This window comes from Podarcis melisellensis (assembly GCF_964234715.1).
Source record: "Podarcis melisellensis genome assembly, chromosome: 5".
Taxonomy (NCBI): domain Eukaryota; kingdom Metazoa; phylum Chordata; class Lepidosauria; order Squamata; family Lacertidae; genus Podarcis; species Podarcis melisellensis.
The window spans coordinates 14,593,518-14,619,080 of NC_138537.1; the positions used below are offsets into that span (position 1 = coordinate 14,593,518).

Consider the following 25,563-nt stretch of genomic DNA (forward strand, 5'->3'; position numbering starts at 1 on the left):
AATGAAGAAAAAACAACAACAGTTGCTTTATAGTACAGGTGCTGAGGACTTTTTTCAGTCTGAAGGCTGGAACCAGATCTGGTCTACCCTCAGTGGACTACTGCTGACAGTTTAGTGCCCCACAAGAAGTCAAAATTGTTCCAACAGGCTTTCCCAGTCGGATGAATAGGTCTCCGAAATGGGCATCTATTTTGTATTGTTGTTTTGTGTGTGTGTGTTGCTTTCTACTGTTTTTATTGTGCATTGCCTTGAGACACTTGCATGGAAGATGATGCGTGGTGATTAATAAAAATTATAGCAACATCAACAATACCAGTTGGTGAAAACCACAGCAGGGGAAGAGTGCCCTTGTCCTCGAATCTTGCTTGCAGGTTCCCCACAGGCCATCTCTGACTGGCCACTGTAAGAACAAGAGGCTGGACTGGATAGCTCAGTTGGTTAGAATGCGGTGCTGATCATGCCAAGGTTGCAGGTTCGATCCCCGTACGGGACAGCAGCATATTCCTGCATTGCAAGGGGCTGGACTAGACAATCCTCAGGGGTCCCTTCTAACTCTACACTTCTGATTCTTACTAGATGGACCACTGGCCTGATCCAGCAGGCTCTTAACAACATAGTGATAATGAACACCGTTCTATATACAGTCATACCTTGGGTTAAATATGCTTCAGGTTGAGCATTTTCAGGTTACGCTCCATGGCGACCCGGAAGTAATGGAACGCGTTACTTCCGGGTTTCGACACTCGCGCATGTGCAGACGCTCAAAATGATGTCATGCACATACATGGCAAATCGCGACCCGCACATGTACAGACGCGGGTTGCATTTGCTTCAGGATGTGAATGGGGCTCCAGAACGGATCCTGTTCGCATCCAGAGGTACCACTGTATAGGTAACAAGCGTCCTAATACGCAGATTCTTATCACAGAAAGTGACATTATCTTAAAAATCAGTCCAGTACCCCAGAGATCACTCATATGAAAAAATATCACCAAGGACAGTATCTCCACCCAGGCAGATGAAGCTCTCACCATCCAACTTTGCATCCAGAGATGCACTGTAAATCTGGATGTGCATCAGGACACAAGCAGGCGTCTCATCTGCAGACCAGGTTCTCCTGGTACTTGGAGAAGTTAAAGTTTCTCAAAATGCTTTGGTGAGACAAACCTGGGCTTCTCAAAAAACAAAACAAAAAACAACAACCACGCCTGTGAAATGTTACCATACCCAATTAGGAATTTTTAGACGAAAGAAGATTGGAGGATGAAATTGATGGACTAGGAAGAACTAGACAAACTAACGGGAAGAATTCGAAACCAGCGGGACCAGAGATTTACAGAAGATTGGCGTAAATTTACGGACTATTTGAAAAGTAATTGTAATGATTTGATTACATTTGTAGGTTTGCAGGAAGTTTTGTAAGGGGAATAATTTGAATCATTGCATTATTGAACCAAAAGGTTGACGTTTGTTATGATAATTAAAGGCAATATGAATTTAAGAACTGCAGGAGAAATTATAAAAATGGGAGATCATCAGAGGTGCTGATGGAAGTCCAAAACATTGTATAAGAGGTGAAATTTTGTGAAATGTATGACAACTTAAATGTTTTAAAATGAATAAAAATTTTATATATATATATGTGTGTGTGTGTGTATGTATATATATATATATGTGTGTGTGTGTGTGTGTGTGTATATATGTGTGTGTGTGTGTGTGTGTATGTGTATGTGTGTGTGTGTGTGTGTGTGTGTGTGTGTATATATATATATGGAATTTTTCCATTCATTGTGTTAGGTTATTCATGATGATTGCTCAAGCCATGCATAGCTGCTTTCGAATTTAAGAATGGGTTGGGGAATTTTGTGAACCAAGGCCCTCAATCTCACTGGACATTTCACCAAAACAAGGTTAAAGTCTCTCTCCCTCTCTTGCTGGTGAGAAGGAATTTCGAGGGTCTCCTTTAGAGTCAAGATGCAAGTTTTCATCACGAGGCGATGAAAAGGAAGCTGAAAAGTCCAGACTAGTCCCCTTTGATTCCTCATTCATCTGCTGCAAGAGGCACTTGGCTTTTGTGGGGAGAGGAACGGGGAAATTCTGCAGCGGACAAGCAGAGGCTAATAGGACAGCCTGAGCCAAGTTATTGCCCAAGAAACAGAGAAAACAGAGTTTATTAACCATTTCTCTCAATTAATATTTTGACCCCCGGCTCCCTTCCCAAGACCACACTAGGGTGCAGCCGAAGCGATAAAAGGCTCCGTTTGAGAATATTACGTAAAGCCTCAAATTTGAATTGAATTAAGAGGCCCGGGTAGTAAGTAGTAAATGAACTGAGCTACTCATAATTAAAAGGGGGGGAAGCTAATAGGTTTTGTGTAAATTTTGGTTTACGGCTGAGTGCGGCTTTGAAATTGCAAGCATTCCATCTGCTCACCAGCTGTGTACTCTAATCCCCCTTAATAACTGCAGCTTGCTCCACACCATGAGAACCCAAGGCCCTTCAAAACTTTTCCTTCGCATTCACTGCCAGAATTGGTGGTTGTTGTTTTTTAAAAAAGCAGCACACATCTCTGCAATGAATGAAGCATCCATGTGACTCTGCCCTTGATGGCTGCTCAGAAACTTCATGCTGGTCCAGCACCTGGCACCTGCCTTTTGAGAGAGAGCTGCCAGGGCTAGGCTGGGGGGAAATGGTACCCAAATCTAGACAGGAAGGCAAATGGCAACCATTCAAAGGTGGGACCAGAGCTATGAGGCCACAGAAGCTGGGGAAATGTTTTTTAAAATGTATTAATTTATAATGGTCCATTCCACTTTCTCCAGGATACCCCAGGAATTATAAGAAGGGTCTGCCAGATCAGGCCAAAGACCCATCAAATGTAGCATCTTGTTATCACTGTGGCCAACTAGATGGCTACAGAAGCTCAAAACAATTCCTGCGCAAAAAAACACTCTCTGCTCCTGCAGCTTCCAGCAACTGATATCCAGAAGCATATTTCCTCTGGCCGTGGAGGCAGGGCACAGCTATCATGGCTAGAAGCCACTGATAGCCTCATTTTCCATGGATTTGCTTAATCCTCTTCTAAAGTCATCCAAAAGTTGCCGTCTATCACTGCCTTCCACGGGAGCAACTTCCAGAGTTTCCTCACTCCCAATTCTGCCACATGCAGATCACCTCCCAAATGATAAAGCAGCGTAACATCTGCAAACAGACTTGACGCTACCAGGCTCAAAGCCCACAGAACCTGGGCATGAAAACAACCCCGGTCAGCATATTTCAGTTGGTGAAAATGCAACACTGCACCATGTTTGGTTCTGAAAAGGGAAGGCCTACAAGGTCACACAAGATCCCCTGCTTCCTAACTGTGCTTGAGAGGTTGGGAACATAATGTCTTCTGTTGTTGTTGTTTAGTCGTTTAGTCATGACCCCATGGACCAGAGCACGCCAGGCACTCCTGTCTTCCACTGCCTCCCGAAGTTTGGTCAAACTCATGTTGGTAGCTTCGAGAGCACTAGATTTCGAGATGTAAGCCTGGAATTTCTTCTCATGCTGTGGAATAAGTTTAGGGATAAGAACCTGTGGTCCTCCAGGTATTGGTGGACTCCAAATCCCATCAGCAAGTATGGCCAATGGTTCCCCTTCCCATTCGTTTTTAATTAAAGATTAATCCCATGTCTAGTTAATGTGCTGCCCTCTAACTATGGTGATAGGCTATGATCAAATGCCTACGGTTTGTTTCCATTATCTCCCTGAGACAAAAGAATGGTAGAACAGGCGTAATTAATCATGCAAGTGACAAAAGTCAATTTTCACCCTGCTTTTGGTGCGGGGGGGGGGGGGGGGGAAGAGCTGGAAACTGCAAGACAGGAACTCTGTAGTTTGAAAGCAGGAAATACGGCTGAGGAAGCATTATGAAAAATTAGTCATCCAAGTTCAGTGAGAATTTGGCTTCTCGGCTCTCGCCACGCGCAGCAAGTTAACACAGCAAAGGATGCTACTTCATACTAAGAATCTAAGAAAATGCAGTAATATTACGCAAGGAGGGCAAGCCCTACCGTTTAAGCAAAAAGGCCAGCTCCAACATTTCTGCAGGGCGAAGGGGATTTGCAGGTATCACTTCAGGGTAAGTAGCATGCCAACCGTCTTGTTTATTATTATAATTTTCAGAACCACGGCAGAGGGGCTGTCAAGTGGAATTTGCTGCCTGAGGCAGCAAATGTCTTGGGCCTCCTCTGTATGTAAGTTCAGCTATTTTATCACAGACTAAACTCCTTGGCAAGATTCATAGAAACACACCCCTGGCGAAGCACCAGCTGTCGAGCAGAAGAGACTCTGCCTGAAACGATGATGCATCTTTAAGCTTTTAAATAAGAGTCCTCCTTGTATACACTAGGCTAGTGATTTATTTACAACAGGGAAATCTCTTCCCTTCTACATACACCTTCAGCCTGCCTGCCCACAGCTATAAACGTCCAATTTTTCTCGGCCAGCAAATGCATTTTCTCTGCCTCCACATTTCGTCATCCATGACCCTGGTCAACAATGGGCTTTCCTGCAAGAAGGGAGGTGACCTTCCACCAAGAATTACACCCTCCGTGTCTCTTTTGCTTATGGCATGGGTAGGCAAACCAAGGCCCGGGGGCCGGATCCAGCCCAATCGCCTTCTAAATCCTGCCCGCGAATCAGTGTGTTTTTACATGAGTATAATGTGTGCTTTTATTTAAAATGCACCTCTGGGTTACTTGTGGGGCATAGGAATTCGTTCATTTTTTCCCTTCAAAATATAGTCCGGCCCCCCACAAGGTCTGAGGGGCAGTGGACCGGCCCCCTGCTGAAAAATTTGCTGACCCTTGGCTTATGGATTGGCAATTGGAACTGCAAGAGGCATTCGGGTGGCCAGATGTGGTCCCACAGCAGGCAAATGCTACAACCAGCCTCGAAATTGCTACAACCAGACTCAACATCAGCCTTATTATGTTATTTTACTCCTCAGAGTAAGAACATAAAACCAACAAAGACCCGATCCTCTATTTTATTAACCGCAGCTAGATTAATAATGGCAAAAAAATGGGCTGACTTTAAATGTGAATCTTTTTGAAGTCTGAATTTTGCAAAATGGGACATTGTGCTTATGTACAAATTAACCATTTCACAGAAGGAATATCGACCGGGGGTGGGGGAAGGCTCACACCTTATATATGGCATGCCATCCTTTTACTGACTTTGTTAAGACAACTGATCGTGCTTTTCACCGTCCATCATTTCAAGGAATCTTATGGAGAGACATGTTCATTTGAACATCTAAAACCACAACCATCTTTCCTGTACAACCACTAAGCTCTCTTTTCCTTATATGGGCATGTTTTGTTACTTGAAATTCTTGTTGCTGGCATCTGCCTGTCTTGGGAGACAATGGAAGAATGTGCCTTTGGAGGCAAAGTCAAACTGCTGGTAGGATGCAGCGACTGGCCTGCTGTGACAACTTTAAAACAGCAAAAAAGAAAAGAGCTAAGCGTTTAGTTTTGCTTTATGATCATGGCTGGCACTTAAGTTGGGCATCCAAATCTGTTTCCTAAGACTGGATTGGAATAGGAAATAAGAAGTTCCATAAGGAATTGGTCTAACTCCTTAGAGCTAATTGGTACCACCAGCTGCACTGTGTTTTGCAAAGTAGTAGCCAGATTTGTAAGGCAAGCCACAAAATCCTATCTATCCCATAGACTATCCACACCACTCGCGAGATAATTGAGATCTTATCACCAAACTATGGTTTGCTATTATCCCTAAACCAATATCATCAGGAAACCATGGTTTGAGATGGCCAGCAAACTAGGATTTCAGACCAGGGATTAAAGCTAGTTTAGAAAAACTGTGGTTTGACACCACGTCCAAAACTCAATCAACAAAGGTTACTGTCTAGCACAGTGTCTGGAAATTTGCAGGGAAGGTTGGGGCAGAGGTAAATTGCACAAGCCATAGTTTGCCAGTACATTTTCAAAAGCAAATCATGATTTCAATCACTGCACTTAGTGCAAAAATAATTTAGAGTAATCTCTGAACCAACCCTTCAGCTCACTTCAGACACCCAACCATGGTTAATGAATCATAATTATGGGTGGCCTGACGTCTGAACTGATAAGCTGTTATTTGCAACTGGCTGACAAACCTGAATTCGAACTCGTGAACTGAAGTTAGTTTATAGAGACAATAGTCTGTGCTGTCTATGGTTTGGCACGACACATGAACTTACAAGCTACAGCTATAGCCATTGCTACACTCCCAGAGTTGGAAGCACCATGAAGACAGAAGTGAACTTACAAAGCCTAATGCTAATCTTCTTAAGAATGGAAGGAGAAAAGCAGATCTAAGCCATGGTTTAATAGATGTGTGCTCCCATACTGGTGAGTCAGAATACACAAAACTGACCACACTCATATCCTGCATGTTTGCATGCTTTGAAAGAGCTCATGAACCTTGCCACAAATGACTACAACTATCTGGGCCCCTGCTCAGCCTCTAAGTGTGTGTGTGTGTGTGTGTATAAATGTTAGTCATAAAATGGCTTAGGGTGGGGAAAGAACATTGACACTGATGTGACAGGGACCTGTAGCTCATTATGCAGTGCTGATTATTCCACTAAGCATGTTACCTGGAAAAAAATCACATTTGCCCAGAGGGGGCAAACACATCTGTCTGAGTAGCTGGAAAGTGCAAATTTTCCCCACAACAGGTGCGCTAGCTGTGGGGAGAAGATCCTGCAGCAAACAGCTACCGTATTTATTGTGCAGAAAAACAACAACCGTGTCGTCCAGAAAAGCCTGCAAAATAACGCAGTTGCTTTTCAAAACCTCAAAACTCTGTTAAGCAGCCTGCCTATTACACGGAAACCCTTCCCGCTTCTACTCAGCTCCCTTTCCTACTGTACAGTGCAAGCAGAATCCAGTCCCAGAGAATTTCAGCACCAGTTATGTATAGGGATCCTGAAGCACCATTCCTTAGCAGCTTGTGTGGCAACAAGACTGTTGTTGTTTGACAGCAACACGCCTGCCAAAATCACATCGCAGAAGCTGGCTCTTCAGATTGCTCCGGAGATCCAGAAGGAAGCTGCCAGCTGCCATGTCATACACATGTCAGCTAAACCGTGGACTTCATTTACAAATACCGAATGCTGCTTTGCTTGATTTTTCTCTTTCTCAACAAACCACACACTGCAGCTTTGTGAGAATGTGCATGCAAAAGGCTGCGTTTCGAAGTCTCCTCTAAAACATATTTTCACCCCCATCGCATTTTGAATAGCGGAGGTTCCCTCCTGCATCCTAAAAGGTAAATAATTTTATCAGATATTTTGCCTGACTCGGACTAAACCGGCTGTAAAAAATATTATTTAGTTGCTCTGAGTGCAGCAGGTCTGGGCTTTGTTTTTAAACTTTTGTGACTGTGAGAGCACACGCTGACCTAAGTGGAGGTGATGCTGGATTTCTATTAGACATGGGAAACAGATCAGGGTCCAGCTTCAGGACCACTGCAGCCGGGGCTTAAGAAGAGTTTGGATTTGATATCCCGCTTTATCACTACCCTAAGGAGTCTTAAAGTGGCTAACAATCTCCTTTCCCTTCCTTCCTCCCTCACAACAAACACTCTGTGAGGTGAGTGAGGCTGAGAGACTTCAGAGAAGTGTGACTAGCCCAAGGTCACCCAGCAGCTGCACGTGGAGGAGCGGGGAATCGAACCCGGTTCACCAGATTACGAGTCCACTGTTCTTAACCACTACACCACGCTGGCTTAAGAATGTATGAGCAGCGATGTTGGATCATGCCAATCAGTGGCCCATCTAATCCAGCATCCTATTCTCCCCATGGCCAACCAGATACCTGTGGGAAGCCCACAACAGGAAAAAGAGCACAGAAGCACTCTACCAGCCTATGATTCCCAGCATCTTGCATTCAGAGGCATGCTGACCATGACAATTATTCTTAATCTTATTTATTAAATTTGTATACTGCCTGTCAGGGGACTGCCATCGGAACAGGGGAGTGGGGCAGGGAAATACAGAGAGATTCCGACGCTTCTGTCCAGCGGTGGGGAAAGCCACACCTCCAGTGGAGCAGAGACGGAAGGGGGTAGCCAAGCGAGGGGAGGGCTCGAAGACGCTACTGAGAGCCCAAGCACCTCATCTAGACTGGCTGACCAGGAAACAGACATGCCGTTTCCGTCGCCCAGCTTGCACAGAGGGGTGAAACCTAAGGAGGGGATGTGGAGATTTGGGGTGTCTAAGTTCTTATGTTGGGGGAGAAACCGGAAAGGGCCACTCCCGGAATCTGCAAGTGACTAAGGCGGACATGAACTTTGGGGTTCTGCGCTGTAAATAGTTTGCACCAAATAAAACCTGTAAAAACAGGTCGGAGTCTTGCCTGGTTACTCACCAGCAACCATCACCAGCACCTGACACTGCCCTTCATCCATGGATCTCAGGATGGTTCACAACATAAAATTACAATATAAAAAAAGCAGGATACATAATAAAAACAAGAACAAAAACAAACCAATAATCCCCACTTTCCACAAACACATTTGGTTGAAGAGAACGTTTTCACCTGATGCCTAAGTGTCTAATGAAAGCGCCAGGCGAACCTCCCCAGGGAGAGCATTCCACAAACAGGGAGCGCTGCAGAAAAAGGCCCCTTCTCGTATTCCCACCCTCTTGATCTCTCGTGGAGAAGGCACACAAAGAAGGGCCTCGGATGATGATCGCAGGCTCTGAGTAGGTTCATATGGGGAGAGGCGGTCCTTGAGGTGTTGTGGTTCTGAGCCATTTAAGGCTCTATAGGTCAAAACCAGCACCTTGAATTGGGCCTGGTAACTAATGGGCAGCCAGGGTAGTTTGGCTAGGGTCAGCGTGATATGCTCCAACCATCCTGCCCTGGTGAGCAACCTGGCTGCCAAATTCTGCACCAGCTGAAGTTTCCAAACAATGGAGACAGAACACAGCTATCATTTGAATTCAGGCTCTTTAATCCAGCACACTACCACAAAACGCTCTCAGCGATGCTATGGGAAACGCTTTAAAAAAGAGAGCAGAATTTTCTCGGTGAGGTGCAATTTACTCTAACTCCAAACATTCTTAAATAAGTAGGTTTGGCTGTTTAAGCCGACCCAACTCAAGCGATCTCTTGCCAACGACTCCAGTTATTCAGCGCCAAACACATTGCTGGTGCCACACTGTGTGAACAGCGGACCTGTGACCTTCTGAGGGTCACACAGTTTTGTATTATGTACATCCCTTTCCCCTCTCTGGGCCATTTGGACAAAATTAGTTTGTGCTTTAATGGGGCTCATCCAGAAACTGCTCCTCGCAACATCCTGCTGAGAAGATTGTCAGGTGCAACGGCAAAATGTCCTAAGTAAATTTAAATAGGAAGACAGCCGACCCACAAGAGGCTTTTTAAACATCCCCGTTCTGGTGCGTTTGGCTCTAAAAGCCTTACAGGAAGAGCTTCCATGGCTTTGAGAAACGCACGTTCTTTGCCTTCACTGGGAAATTCCTCCCCAATTTTCCACTTCAGAGCTTGCAGGGTATCCAATCTAAGGAGCTGAAGGTATTTCTGAGACTCCTCGACTTGCAGTTTCATTAGGAAGCAAACTTTGCAAAACCGGAATCCAAAAGGCAAGACTGTCTTCTTAAGATTATCTGGAAGGGCGGTAAACAAATTCAGCCTCCTCTCAGACACACACCAATTTGATTAACGTTTCCTGCATTGTTTTCTGTCCTTTCCTTTGTGCAATTTTAACTAAAAAGCACTCCCTAGCTGACCCAGTGAACGTTCCAGCACTTGACTTCATTCCGTTTTCTTGGCATTTTCCAGCCACGATCATGCTCCACAGCTGTGCAGCCTGCAGAACTTCCCAGAAAAATGTAGCTTCAAAATATCTCCTAATCAGAGCCAGGGCAGAAGAAAACAAGTCCACTTCTTTTAGGTGAAGAATGGCAGAGGAGAAGCAACCAATTTCCATGAGGTCTGGCAGCATGATCCAAAGAACTTTTCAAATACGAAATAATAACCTCAGGTTCACTGCCAAAACATACAGTACTTTCACATTTAGATGTTACAAATGCCCTCCTTTTATTTTCACATGTTGTCTCCCTCCCCTGAAACACAGCAGTTTTCAATATTTCATAACACATACCCCAAAGTAGCTGGTGAATTTTGATATGGCTTTGGTCTAGCCCCAGAACTGGCATTTGATTAGTATTGAGATTTCCATCTTTGGTCACAATTACAGCCATGCTGCGTACCCAGAAACATGCATGCTGCTCCCTCATATCGAAATGTAATAAAACACATCCCATTTAACTGATGTGAGCACTTGAGCACTTATTCACATGAAAAGCAACGCAAATATATCCATCAAACAAGCAGAACTACTCAAAGAAAATGGCAGAAGTTTCTGTCCTGTGAGACTGCTAGTGGTATGTTACAGCTTCTTCTGTACCAAATGCCTCCTTTAGAAATTTACTAGAGTGCCAGCTTCCTCCAGATACCACCCCCCCATTTGCTCTCGGTACCCCACACCCCATTTTATAGCAAGCACCGCTCCGAATCAACCATCAGCGCTGCATCTCCCCACCCAACCTTTTTCTTAGCCTTTGTTCCAAAAACCAGACTGAACCATTCTTAAGGATAGGACAAGGGCAGGGACAGAAAGGGGTGGGGCAGAGGGTAATGTGGTTTTTAGGTAAAGTCACTAGAAATTGCTAGGCAACCATCACTTGCATCTGTGTCGTGCCTAGGTAAAGGTAAAGGTAAAGGTAAAGGGACCCCGGACCATTAGGTCCAGTCGTGGCCGACTCTGGAGTTGCGGTGCTCATCTCGCTTTATTGGCCAAGGGAGCCGGCATAAAGCTTCCGGGTCATGTGGCCAGCATGACTAAGCTGCTTCTGGCGAACCAGAGCAGCGCACGGAAACGCCGTTTACCTTCCCGCCGGAGCACTACCTATTTATCTACTTGCACTTTGAGGTGCTTTCAAACTGCTAGGTTGGCAGGAGCAGGGACCAAGCAATGGGAGCTCACCCTGTCGCAGGGATTCGAACCGCTGACCTTCTGATCGGCAAGTCCTAGGCTCTGTGGTTTAACCCACAGTGCCACCCGTGTCCTCTCGGTACCCAACACCTCATTTTGTAGCAAGCCCCACTCCAAATCAACCATCAGCGCTGCATCTCCCCACCCAACCATTTTTCTTAGCCTGTTCCAAAAACCAGATGTGCAAATGTCACTCTCATCCTCCTCATCCCTACCCACACCCTCAAAAAACACGAGAGGAGGGCCAAGCCTAGTGTCTGTTTAGCAGTGGCTATACAGAGGTTATGCAGTCATACCTCGGGTTACAGCCACTTCAGGTTGCATTTTTTCGGGTTACGGACTGCCGAAACCCGGAAGTATCTGAATGGGTTACTTCGGGGTTTTGGGGACCGCGCATTGACAGAAGCGCTAAATTGCACACTGCACATGCTCAGAAGCAGCAAATCGCAACGCGTGTGTGTGCAGACACGGGTTGTGAATGCTGCAGGTTGCGAACGTGCATCCTGCACGGATCATGTTGGCAACCCGAGCGTCCACTGATAAACATATATGACGCAGTTACATGTTCATGGTTAAAACAAGGACAGCTGAACTTGCGTGCTCAGGAATATCTGCTCATTTTGAAGCCCCAACAGCTGGTGCCCGATGCAAAAATCCCAGTTGTTCTACAGGAGAGCTAGCTTTGCCCAGGAAAATTAAATTAAAGCTACAGCATTTCCTGCAGCATTAAGCGCCGAGCCAGAATTTGTGGAAAGCAAAAGCGAGATTTGAGAAGCAGAAAAATTCAAGGCAGTGCCGCTTTTGCCATCGGTAAATTTCGAAAGGGGATCTTTGCGGAGACCAGCGAGACGGAAGCAAACAAACGCCAAAGCACAATACCCCTTTGAAAAAAGCGGGGTGGAAGAACAGCTACACTTTTTTTTTCCCTGCCAGCTTGGGAAAACAAACCAAAAGAAAAGAAAAGCATTCATTTCCCCCCTCTTGAAACTTCAGCACTAGGAGCTGCATATTGGAGTCAAAGTCAAGGCCAAGCATTCCAACCGGGGAGAGGAAGAAAGGCGAACCTTTGTAGCTCTGACATGCAGACCCTATTGACGTGAGTCATCACTACTGGAAACAAAGGGGAGCTTTGTGAACCTGGCCACAGGTGTGCCATTTCATAAATGCCTTGGGGGCCACGAAGTCAGAAGGGGAAGGAGACCTTGGCGATAGCAACTCTCCAAGGGTGCCCACCGACTCTGTGTTACATGCAAAACACTTGCAGCCTCTATCTCAGATGCACGCTCTTAATCATGCAATGTGCGGCTGCAGTATTAGGACAACATGCTTGCAACTCAGACAGAGACATGTCAGGATTTTTGCAAACCAAACAGCTTCTGCTGCTATTTTGCATAGGAAGCGGCCTCAAACCAGGTCAGCCTAATTGTACATGTAATCCAGTATGACTTCCTCTGACTGGGAGCAGCTCTATCATAACCAATCATATCATCATAGAATCTTAAGAGTAGGAAGGGACCCCAAGGGTCATCTAGTCCAACCCCCTGCAATGCTGGAATCTCAGCTAAAGCATCCATGACACATGGCCACCCAATCTCTGCTTAAAAACCTCTAAGGAAGAAGAGCCCACCGCCTTTCGTGGGAGTCTGTTCCACTGCCAAACAGCTCATAACTGTCAGAAAGTTTTTTCGAAAGTTTAGTTGGAATCTCTTTTCTTGTAACCTGAAGTCAATGGTTCGTGTCCTATCTTCCAGAGCAGGAGAAAACATGCATGGTCCCTCTTCCATGTGACAGACCTTGAGATATTTGAAGATGGCTATCCTATCTCCTCTCAGTCTCCTCTTTCCCAGGCTAAACATACCCAGCTCCTCTATGTTGTTATGATATATATCAGGGATGGCCAACTGGTCGACCGCGATCGACAGGTCGATCCTCCGTTGATTGTGGTCTCATTGTACTCCGCCGGGGAAAAAGATCATCCGGCCCTGTCCCCTTGCTCTGTCCTTCATTTGTGCACAATTGCAAAAGCCGAAGACGGCGTTATCGCTGTACGTATGTGAGCGATTAATGGCTCGACTCCCCCCAAAAGCGAATGGAAATTGGGATCTCCCCATGGGTAGATCACTGCAATTTCCCCCCCTAGGAGTAGACTGCAGTCTTTTGGGAGTTGGACGTCCCTGATATATATCAGGCTACACAGGATCTTTTTTGATCAGCTACTGCCTGATCTTTTCAAGTAGAGAAGCCAAGAACACAGGACAAACGTAGCACTCCTGGGCATAAGGAATGGTTTGGGTGTGAAGCAAATCAATGGGCAGGGCACCTGCTGCATCTGCTACATCTACTCCCTGATGTACGCTTCACTCTGTGGCCTGAGCAACTCATTTGTTGTGTCTGGGAAAAGAGGAAACGACCACAGTTGCCAGATAGCTCCAAGGAATCATCCTTCATCGTTCCTGCAAGTGAAGTGGGTGTAGACCTTGCAGGTGGTGAAAGGGGTGTTTACTTGCATATGTACCCAGAAGAGCTTCAGCCAAAAGGTATATTTTATGCCAAAAGAGGGCTGCTGATTTTGCATAATCTTTTAAAACATGTAGCACCCAGGAAATCTGAAAACAGGACCCAGTGTCCATCAGCTGGAGAACTGAAAGTCAAAGTGGGCCAAACTGAGCTGGCCCCAAATTATATCCTCCAGAGATTTGTAAACATTCAGCATGTTTCCTGCTTTAATCCCCAGGAGAGGAAGCATAATGTATTTGGTGGGGACGGCCGTTGTCGCTCGCATACAAATCTGTAATGGCTACAAATTTGAGTTGCAACTGATGGGGGTAATATTGCAATGCAGTTAAAAGACTTGCCCTCTACTCCTTATTGGGCAGGGGCTTTTAATGCATATAGAAGAGGTTAGCTTTTTAAAATTAAAAACTATATAAAACTATGCATGGGGCAGAGAAAGTGGACCCAGAAAAGTGCTTCTCCCGCTCTTATGACACCGGAACTCAGGGCCATTCCATGAAGCTGAATGTTGGAAAGGGATATGCAGGCAAAACGAAGTACTTCTTCACATAGCTAAACTCTGGCATTCAAATCGCAGCTTGGAATTTAACAAAGCCCACAAGTAGCAGTTGCGCATTGTTCCTTGGGAGTAAGTCCCAGTGACCTTAACAGAATTTACTTCCAAGTGAGCATACATGCAGGAAAGCTATCTAATCTTATGTATTTCTTAAAATACCAAGGGAACCAGCACTTGTATCCCATGCTGCCAACCACTGGAACAGCAGACTTTTGCTTGCCCAATGAAATTTCAGTCTCCTCCCCTCTCCCTGGACACTCTAGGCTTGGGGGGCTCCTTGGAGAAGATTTGCAGGAGGCAGGGGAGAAGGGCAAGAGGAAGTTCCATTACACGAGCAAAACACGGCACGTGCCGCATTAAATACAACCCAGAAGCTATTTTTAATAATGGTACTAGACAGCATTCAAGGTTGTTTCCGGCATTCACTATAGGTGGAGTGCTGATGTTTTAACCTAAAAATGTGATCGATGTCTTTGCCAAAAAGGACAAAATACAGGGGACCTCTTTCAGGGACCTCCCTTTAGCTACAGCTCTCTGCTGAGTGTACAGTCTATGGGAAAACCCAGGTTACTGTGTAATGCACAAAGTGGCCCCACAAAGAGAGAACAGGCAAAGCTCTATCCAACCTCCCCTGTCCCAATCTTTTCCGAACTTCAAAACGAAAGCAACTCGGCTTACTACTTATGCATCTGATGCTTCATTGAACGACATTGGTGCCCCTTTAGCTTAGTTTATTGAGAGTATTATTATTTTTATTTACTGAAATCTATTACGAAGAAGCACCAGCAAACTTTACCGTGCAGTTCCTGCTCGCTTGACTTTGGGCTGCTTCTTGCTCTGCGTTCGGTTTTTTTCACGACAGGCACGGCTGCTCCCCCTCCTCCCCCGTTCGCGGCTCCGTTGTGAGCCTTGATGGTGCCATTGTAGACTGGGGAACAGTTTCCTAGATGGCTCTTGTAGATGGACGAAGGGGGGCTGTTCAAACGGTTTTGGCGATCGATCTGCCGTTCTTTGATTTTTTTGTGCGGTGGTTTGTTGTACTGATCTTCCCTGGTTATGTAACTGGACATTCCATATAGTGGTATAATCTCTGAAATTTAAAGAAAAGAAACAGGTTCAGCTTAGACTCCAAAGCCAGATTCATCAGCACTCATTTAACCACCATAATTAAAAACACTCCTTGCGTTCCCACAAAACACTAAACTTACCAGGACCATGAGATTTCCCGAAGAGGAGGTTGCAGCTGCTTTCCTCCTCCCAAGCCCTCTTTCCTGCAGAGTTGAGCTAAGCCAAGACTTGGCTTAACAAGTCATCCAATCCAGGAGTGGTGGTGAAGCTATAGGTCTCACTAACCATGAGCTGTAGCCAAGGATTGTTCTTGGTTAAGGAGACAGCATGACCACAAGTCCCAGCTAAGATGAAATGCAAACCAAACCTTGGCTTGGTTCAACACGGTTCAGCGGTAAAGAAAAGACGGAGGAAGGAACAAAATGGAATTGCGCTCCATGTTATTGTTGAAGCTTCAACAAGCACTTGTTGTTTGCATGGTAAACAAGTTAGGTTTACCATGCCATGTGAATCAGATCACTGAATACAGTGGAACCTCTGGTTAAGTACTTAATTCGTTCTGGAGGTCCGTTCTTAACCTGAAACTGTTCTTAACCTGAAGCACCACTTTAGCTAATGGGGCCCCCTGCTGCCGCCGCGCCGCCTTTGCACGATTTCTGTTCTCATCCTGAAGCAAAGTTCTTAACCCGAGGTACTATTTCTGGGTTAGCGGAGTCTGTAACCTGAAGTGTCTTTAACCTGAAGCGCCTGTAACCCGAGGTACCACTGTACATGCAAATGCTTCAGCGTCAAGTCAAAGTGTCTCATAGAGCCAGTAGGTCAAACCTAGAATATTTTTTATTTCAGGTTTTCAAACATAATGTCAGCAAGAGCCCTAGAAATGCACATGCCTGAAATTAACATTTTGCACCATGAGCCAATCCTGATAATCTTGTCCATTCTTGTCTAAAAAAGAAACTGGCCATCCTTTAATTTGAAAATGTCCTCCGAGCAAATGCAGCCAAGAACCGCAGGTGACCACAACAACAGATGTTTTGTTACAACTTGTACCGTATCTTCACTGAAGAAGCTGAGAAGGAGGGGGGCTTTCTTCAGTTAGTACATTCCTTTGATAGATCCCGGTCATTCCTTTATATATTTAGCACATTTGCATCAAATCTGTGAAGAGCACAGAATATGCTCATCCATGCACATCTGCTCAACTGCAAAACACATCTTCTGTAGTTGCAGAATCTGGGAGATATTGCAGCACAAAATGCTAGAGTTGTGAGCATAGCTTATATAATGATACGTGGACTTTTTCCAAGCTTGCTCCAGACCTAAAAGCATACCCCAAGACCTAAAAGACTTTCAAGCACCGAGGAATGAAATGGAAGACTACTATTCATAACTCTCTGCATGGCAAAGCTATGCCTCTCATGTCCTAATTCTAAACACATGTCAAAGGGCTTTATTTCCATAAATTATAGGTTGGGCCAAGTCAACCTTCACCTAAATTTACTGTGCGGCATCTGAAACTCCATGGGGAGGCAGGAGCCTCTGACCACAGGGTTAAGCTCAGCATCATGGCATTGCCAGTTCCTCTGGAGCCACATGGAAAATGAGCGGTAATGCCAGGCATAGCTGTGTATACTGCACAGCTCATTAAGGTCTACACTGGAGACCCTGCTCACAGTTCTCTCAATGAAAAAGGAGGTAAGAAATGCTATGGGGAAAGTGTGGCTTTTTCAGTAATGGCCCCAAATATATGCAACAGCCTGCTCACAGAGCCCCTCTGGAGCCCAGGTTTATAGGCTTAGGAAAAATGTGCTTTTGTTGGGGGAGTTACTTATTTATAGCTTTTCTAAATCTCAGGTTTTACGTTGTCTACTGAGTATTTTAGGGTTGAGTATATCGCCATTAACAAATTGTGATACTTCCATCGTGTTGTTTATAATAATATAATAATAATAATTTATTATTTATACCCCACCCATCTGGCTGAGTTTCCCCAGCCACTCTGGGCGGCTCCCAATCAAGTGTTAAAAACAGTACAGCGTTAAATATTAAAAATTTCCCTGAACAGGGCTGCCTTCAGATGTCTTTTAAAGATAGGATAGCTGCTTATTTCCTTCACATCTGAAGGGAGGGTGTTCCACAAGGTGGGTGCCACTACTGAGCAGGCCCTCTGTCTGGTTCCCTGTAACCTCACTTCTCGCAATGAGGGAACCGCCAGAAGGTTTCATTCATTCATTTAATAAATGTGTATTCCGCCCCATACCTGTAGATCTCAGGCCAGTTTTATGAAAACAACAGTTCATAGTGAAGCATTTTCATCGGCACCAAAGGCTATATAGCTCATGGGACTCCCCACTAAAGGAAGCAGAAATCCCATCAGTGGGGAAAATGAGCTCTGAAAAGATGTGACCGTTCAAAACACCTGGGGCGAAGGGACCCAGCTCAGGGGCAATAGCATCGGCTTTGCAAGAAGAAGGTCCCAGATCCAATATCTGGTGTCTACAAAGCATAGCTAGCAGAGACCCCTGCCTGAAACCCTGGTGAGCTGCTGGCAGCCAGTGCAGGGAGTACTGACCTAATGGTCTGACTTGGTATAAGGCGGCTTCCTATGTTGAGAAACTCACTGCAAAATCCCTGCTGCTGTTTTGAATTCTACCATTTGGGTATGGCGCAGATTAACCACATCTATCAGGAACAATTCTGCTCTCAATTGCTTTCAGTTGCATGTCTTGCATTCTGATGACATTATCATAAATGGGAAAGGGTCTTCCTTCGCAGCACACATGAAGAGGAGCATCTCTGATGCAGGAATCTGCTCAAATCTCTCACACACAATAAGGATGGCCCTGTTACCCTCAGGGACCATGAGACAGTTTCACAGTGACATTCTTTTCCAGAAGCAGGCAAAAGATTTGTTGTTGGGAGTTGTGTGTTTTTTGCAAAATAAATAAATGACACCTCTCGTCTTTTCCATTTTTTGAGAAGTCACCAGCGTGACTTCACATGACATGAGGGATAAAGGTGCTTTGTCTCTATTCATTAGCGGCAAAACAGGGGACTCGTGTTTGCTTCTTTCTGACAGTGGTCCTTGCCTGCAGGGCAAGGCTTGCCAGATCTCATTTTCTTTGCTAACCTGACTGCAGCTGGCTAAACACAAATGCACCGGACAAGCACAACCACCACCCCGCGCCCGGATGGTAGGAAGCCTTGGTCCTGAAGAGTCCCTCAGACGCTTACCCAGCCTCTTTCTGAAGGCCTCCAAGAAAAGTGATTCCCCATTTATGGCAAGCTATGCCAAAGGCTGGTCTTTTCTCGCAGCCCCAAACCAGATACCCAACAGCAACATTCAGGCAACTAATATCCAGAAGCATCTTGCCTCCAACTCCCCTGGTCTTATAATTAGGAATTTCTCCCTAATGCTTCATCAAAAGCAAAGTCCCTCCCAGCCAGCGAGCCCCTAACAGTGCTACAAAGCTCTAAGATGACTGGAGTCGCAAGCAGCAGCACTCCTCTTCAGAGTGAGGAACAGAGATATGAAAGCTAGGAGCTTAATGGCACCCTAAACCTTGGTTATGGGCGCAACAACGGAATGTCTAGGCGCACTTTATTATAACAAAAATACAAAGCTGAAAATGAATGAACTGCAGCTAAAATATTATGTTCGTTTTTCACCTGGTCTAGTCCGTCCCCTGCCCACACCCCTTAATATTCTTCTCCAGTCTTCAGAGAGTAGATGGAAGTGGGGAGGCAGAAAAAGGTCCCCTTTCCTTCCGCTCTGCAGTTTTAATCTGAAATCTTAGGCGCAGTACTGTGCCCAGAGCTCAGAAACTGCTTGCGCTAATGAAAACCCTGTTGCAAAATGCGCCTAGGACAACGGGAGTTTCGAACGCTGCTCCTCTTATAGCTGAAGGGGCAAATTGCAACATTTCACTGGTACAACTTCAAAGCCTGGTATTGATAATGAAGCAAATACTGCAAACATTTAAAGAAAAATAAATCCCTTCCCTGTAATACACCTGTAACTTCAATCAGCTTTGTATTGTACACATTTTGTTTCTTTTTTTTAAAAAAAACCCATGCAAAATACAATCATGCTGGGGGAAAACAGCAAAATACACGAAGTCCAGATGGTTGAAGAGGCTCACTGGGTAGGGCAGAGTCGCTATGCTTGATCCCCAAGAGTTAGGTGGCTGTTGCTTATAGGGAAGGAGAAGGTGACGCAGAAAGGAGGGCAGCATGGTGGAAACGCATTGGCAGGATGCTGGATCGGCTATGCCAGTGTGTTTGCAATGTGCCCATCTCCCTGTGAGCAACAGCGACCCACCTGTTGGGAGGCTAGCATAGCACCCAGCGAGCTGCTTCTGCTAGGCTAGAAACCCCACACCAGTTGTCCTCTTACCTTGCTCTCCGTAGATTGTTGGGGGGAGATGATGCTGAGGGAAAAACTGGGGTGGCATGTCTCCAGGCCCAGTCACCGGTGGGTAGAAAGCCGTATGAGAGTTATGAATGAAATGCGGGTGGTGAGTAAGATACGGGGGTAAGTGGTGGGTCGGAGAAATGGCAGAAGGGTAGCTGGGAGGGTAGCACTCCGGAGACTGAGGTGTGACCACCACCCTGCGAACACCCGTGTTGTCTTCTATTACCTGCAAAAAAAGAGGAGGCAGCAAGGTTGATATAACGGATGCAATTCACAGGTGAAATAATTTTAAGACGCACAGATTTTATTCACATTAATAATAATAAAAAGCTTTTCATGGTTAGGAAGAATAACGTTCATATCGAAGCGCTAGCACTTTTGGTGGTAACGTCGTTCACGGCAGACACTCAGGCAGCCACAGTAATTATAGCAAGGCATTCCATAACTGCTTTATCAATGGAATTTTGAATGGAGATCAAAGGAAAACCGAAATACGTGCCCGGCGGCCCCCTTTGAATGGACAAACCTTGCCTTATTCATGAACACCGAACAGCACGGACAGAGCTAACGGTGAACAATGTATTATTTATTTGCAACAAAAAAACCCCCCAAAAGCGTAAGAATCCACCGTTTCAGATAAAGGAGCTATAATGGGCAAATGATAAATTAGGACCGAACACTGCCCATCTGTGGATATCCTACCTGAGAATGCCCCTAATCCTGGAGCCAGAGCTGACCCCTACACCTCTTTTTAATTAAATCAGCTCAGTCACCTTCCACATGTCCCTGAAGCAGACAAGATGTGCCTGACATCTACTTTGTACTGCAGAAAGCACCCAGTTCCAAGTTTTAGATGGGGGTGTCTTAATAGGGTTCATGTCCCATAATGGGCATCTCCTTGGCCACTGTAAGAATAAAATGTTGAACTAAGTGGGCAATTGGCCTGATTTAGCAGAGATCTTCTTACGTTCGTCCTTAGCTCTCCCCACTGAAATCAATCACCAAGAACTAAGTTTTGGCTAGGTTATGCCTAAAGTTTTTGACAAATAACGGCATATTACTTTTGACTCTGGGTATGTTTTGGGGAAAAGTTCTCTATGGGGGGATTTAAAGTTTATAGTCATGTTTCTATAAGGTAAATTGTATTTTCATTGTGACCTTGGGAATTAACGGAGACTCAATACATTTGAACAGATTTACCCAAGACTTCATAAAGAAATCATATCTGCGTTTCCTACAGGCTTAGGTAATGTTCTGTCTGACTTAACAGGTTCACGCAGCCCGGCACTTCGAGTCTATATAAGCTATGAGTTCCTCCCACTGTCCGTCCCAAGAGAACAAGGTTTTCTGGAGTGTGTTGGAAACAGAGCTGGGCCAAAAAAGGAATCACTTTTCACGAAAACTTCAGCCAGCTTTGAAACGTGTAGCACCCCACCCCCCAACTTTCAGTGAATAGGTAAGACATAGGCCAACTTATTCATAGCCACTTTTACTTCTGGGCAACCTTATGAAGGCCACATGCTGGTGGGGCCAGAGGCAAAAGTAGGAGGAGCAAAGAATCATAGAATTGTAGAACTGGAAGGGACCTCAGGGGTCATCTAGTTCAACCCTCTGCAGGAACCTCAGCTAAAGCATCCATGACTGATGACCATTCAAACTCAAATGTAAAAACTGTCTTTCCACAGTAGGATAGTTTCTACATATAAACACACACACCCCTTCCTCTTTATGCTCTACCCACCCCTTCCTCTTTATGCTCTACCCAGATGAGCAAAAGGCATTATCAGAATTCAAAGGCCCATTTTAGCCAGGTACAGACAATAAGGGTGCAACAGTGGAACAACAGTGAGGAGGTGTGGTCTGGGGAGATGGGCCATGGCTTAGAGAGAGGCCCAAGGGTAAGAGAGAAGTCTAAGGGCAACATCTGGCCCCAAGGTTCTCCACTCCTGCCCTACACAAAGCAATTCAGCAGAGCACTCCAAAGTTGACACCACCTCGTATAGTCAAGTAAACAAGCCAAGAGAGGACGTCCACACTGTAGCCACACAGCAAACTGACTTGAGCAAACCAGAACACACACACACAAAACCAGCACCTCAGCAAGCAAAGAAAATACAACAAATAGAAGGGACTCTGTATTGACACCCTGTGACGTATGTTTTCGAACTTCTGGGTTGCAACTTAACAGCTTAATATGCTTAATATATAAGCATATATATATATACAGTGGTACCTCGGTTTTCGAACGTAATCCATTCTGGAAGACCGTTCGAGTTCTGAAAAGTTCGCAAACTGGAAACTCAACAGCCAACAGCTAGGCCTCAGAATCTTGCACTCAGAGGAAGCCACGTGGCATGTTCGACTTCTGAGGCATGTTCCAAAACCAAAGCATTTATTTCCGGGTTTACGGCATTCAAAAGCTGAAATGTTTGTCAATAGAGACGTCCAAAAACTGAGGTACCACTGTTTATATATAGCACTATCAAAGTAAGGAATGTTTTACGGAATGGGCAGCAAGAAAGAGATCATTGGCTGAAAGTAGCTTACAAAACTAAGGCGTCAGCAGTGAGGAGAAACACAGGCAAGGCTAGAAAGAGCCAAAGGTAATTCTCCATTCTTCTTTGTGTTTCAGAAAGAGGGGGAGTTGAGGGAAGGGGGATCTTCGAGGAAGAAGCAAAGGATTGGGGAGGATCGCAGAGCAGTTGGGAGTCCCCATCCCACAACCCCATAAATATTGTGCCCCTTTCTGCTTTAAAGAGGCTCTACAGCTGTTTACAGCAAAGCTACAGTGGTGCCCCGCAAGACGAACGCCTTGCAAGATGAAAAACCCGCTAGACGAAAGGGTTTTCCGTTTTGGAGGCGCTTCGCAAAACGAATTTCCCTATGGGCTTGCTTCGCCGGGGACCTCTTTTAAATGCTAGCGGTGGGGAGCAAAGCCTCCCCCCCCTCCGGCCTTCAGAAGAGGTCCAGGGAAGCCGGCGGGGGCCGAAAGGCTTTGCTCCCCACCGCTGCTCCCCACCGCTGCATTTCTCCGCTCTCCCGGGAAGGCAGGCGGGGGGAAGCAAAGACTTTCGCCCCCCACCGGCCTTCAGAAGAGGTCGGGGGACAGACTGTCCCCAGACCTGGTCTGAAGGCGGTTTCCATAGGAACGCATTAATTGATTTTTAATGCATTCCTATGGCAAACCATGATTCGCAAGACGCAAAACTCGCAAGACGAAAAGACTTGCGGAACGAATTAATTTCGTCTTGCGAGGCACCACTGTACAGGGAACCAGCCACAGGGCCTTATCGGTAGTGGCACCCGCCCTGTGGAATGCCCTCCCATCAGATGTCAAAGAGATAAAAAACTACCTGACATTTAGAAGACATCTGACAGCAGCCCTGTTCAGGGAGGTTTTTAATGTGTGACATTTTAATGTATTTGTTGGAAGCCGCCCAGAGTGGCTGGGGAAACTCAGCCAGATGGGCAGGGTACAAATAATAAATTATTACTATTATTATTATTATTATTATTATTATTATTATTATTCACCTGCTGATTGTCAAGAAAGCCCACCTTGCCCCACACAAGCCAGCTCTTTCTGCAGATCCTTTCCCCAGAACCTAGGTTGCTTCAATCCAGAGCTTCAATCAATGGGCAGTAAAGGTAACGTTTGAGGCTAAAACTCCGTAGTCCAAAGGGTTGGTGTAACAAAATGGGGTGGGGTGGGTTTTATAGCTTTCACCTAATAGGCCTTGTTATTTCTCCACAGGGATATCTGCTTTCTGCCTGGCTTTCAAGACGCAGCCTTCCGAGGGCCGACCAAACCGAAGTCAAAATATGTTTTCGTTCGCAAGCTGGAATGTTCTTATTTCCTTTACATCCTTGTCATCCCAGTGCCAAAACAAACAGAAGGCAAATTAAATAATCACTCAATAGTCCTATTAATTACCAACATCGCTGGGCCCGGGCAAGAGCAAATAAGGCGAACACAGCTATTATAACATCAGCACCAACAAACAACAACAGAAAAGCTACACCAAGTGACTACTACGTGCTTCAAGCTGTTACTTGGTATGAAGTCATTTGAAAAAACAGAACATTCGTTTTCCACATGGCGGGAAGTACGTTTCAATTCAACGGGGAGAATGTGGGGTGGGGGGGGGGGAGAGAGAGAGACAATATATAGCTTTTCCTATGACTACACGGCCAGCTGCTATATTCAGATGTTAAAGGGCTAATTTCACAAAGCCTACTCTTTGTGGTAATGTAGAGGAGCCCAAGATGCAAGAGGAGGGAGGAAGATCAGATGGAGACGTCCAAATGGATGGTCCAGGGATAGCTGGGAGAGATCTTCCCCTTCTGCCTCTATCTAACCCTGCGGAAAGCCATCTAATTAGACTTTAATTTGATTTTGACCTGCTTTTAGGAGGTAATTTAATTATTGCTTGATTTTATTCTAATGTTATACAGTGGTACCTCGGGTTAAGGACTTAATTCGTTCCAGAGGTCCGTACTTAACCTGAAACTGTTCTTAACCTGAAGCACCACTTTAGCTAATGGAGCCTCCTGCTGCTGCCACGCCGCCGGAGCACAATTTCTGTTCTCATCCTGAAGCAAAGTTCTTAACCTGAAGCAATATTTCTGGGTTAGTGGAATCTGTAACCCGAAGCGTATGTAACCCGAGGTACCACTGTATATCTGATGATAGCCGCCCTGAGCCCGAATTCGGCCGGGGAGGGTGGGATACAAATAAAAGTTTATTATTATTATTATTATTATTATTATTATTATTATTAGTCAGAGAGGAGGAAGCAGATCTGCGAACCCTCTTCCCCATTCCTTCTGCGGAGTTCCATGGGCTTTGACCAGCCAGCGGGAGGGACTCAACAAGAGGCATTTTGAGCTGGAGGCAAGAGGAAGTACACAATTTTGTCACTAAGAACCCTGCTGGTGCCTTCATAGGTGGGATCAGGTTGCCACCATGAGGGCTAGAAGCTTGCGCACAAAAAGAGAGAGAAGGTGGGATGTTGAATTATGTGCAAATGTTTGAAATGTCACATCCCTGCCGGCACCCAAATTCTTTTGCTGAAAAAAGCATACCTGTGATATATAACCTGGAGGCACATGTATGGGAGGAATAGATCCATTTGGCGACATCATGGGAACCTCTGCGGGTCCTGTGAAGATAGAAAGAGGAAAAACCAAACGATTAAGATATGCTTTACCTTCATGTGTACTGTGCTAAAAGACTCTAGGACATCTGTAGAACCAGTTTTGATATTGACATGCTGTACAGTGGTACCTCTAGTTAAGAACTTAATTCTTAACCTGAAACTGTTCTTAACTAGAGGCGTGCTTTCACCAATGGGGCCTCTTACTGCAGCTGTGCCACCAGCATATGATTTCCATTCTCATCCTGGAGCAAAGTTCTCAACTCAAGATATCGCTTCCAGGTTAGCGGAGTTTGTAACCTGAAGTGTTTGTAACCTTGTTTGTAACTCGAGGTATCACTGAACATATGTCTCCCCAGAAGCACATAGCTGATACCACCTCAGTTGCTCCTCACACATCACTCCAGGAATGTTTAAGAACTTCCACTCATGCAGTTGGGCTTCCTGGCATATTTACATAACACACAAGCAACACCAGTCCCCTTGAGAGATATAACATGTTCCACGAGTGCACCTTATAAACATTTAAAGTGAAACAATCTGACTGGAAGGTTTTTTGTTTGTTTATTTGAATATATAAACATAAAGTGAAAATAGTAATATAAACGTGTTTCCAGGCAAAAGTGGGTGAAGCCACATTACTCCAGTTGCATATAACTGGTGTTCTTATTAGAATTTCTGAACCAATTCACTCTACAGTCACTATTATAGAATTATAACCAGCAGGCACCAGTGCCAATTTTGTGAACGACTGATTTATTACATTTGTTTTCCA

The 25,563-nt window shown here is 45.3% G+C and overlaps 1 protein-coding gene and 1 long non-coding RNA gene across 2 annotated transcripts in view; both read right to left on the minus strand.

Moving 5' to 3' along the window:
- Positions 1 to 25,563, minus strand: part of LOC309370038 — a 349,876-nt gene that overhangs the window by 124,873 nt on the left and 199,440 nt on the right. The gene's annotated exons all lie outside the window — the stretch shown is intronic.
- FNDC3B (fibronectin type III domain containing 3B) overlaps positions 1 to 25,563 on the minus strand; it is a 259,170-nt gene that overhangs the window by 88,401 nt on the left and 145,206 nt on the right. Inside the window, exons 4-6 of the mRNA XM_081910793.1 lie at positions 24,718 to 24,794; positions 19,615 to 19,858; positions 14,947 to 15,240 (exon numbers count right to left, since the gene is read on the minus strand). Of these exons, the coding sequence (XP_081766919.1) occupies positions 14,947 to 15,240; positions 19,615 to 19,858; positions 24,718 to 24,794 (615 nt within the window). The remainder of the gene's footprint in view (positions 1 to 14,946; positions 15,241 to 19,614; positions 19,859 to 24,717; positions 24,795 to 25,563) is intronic.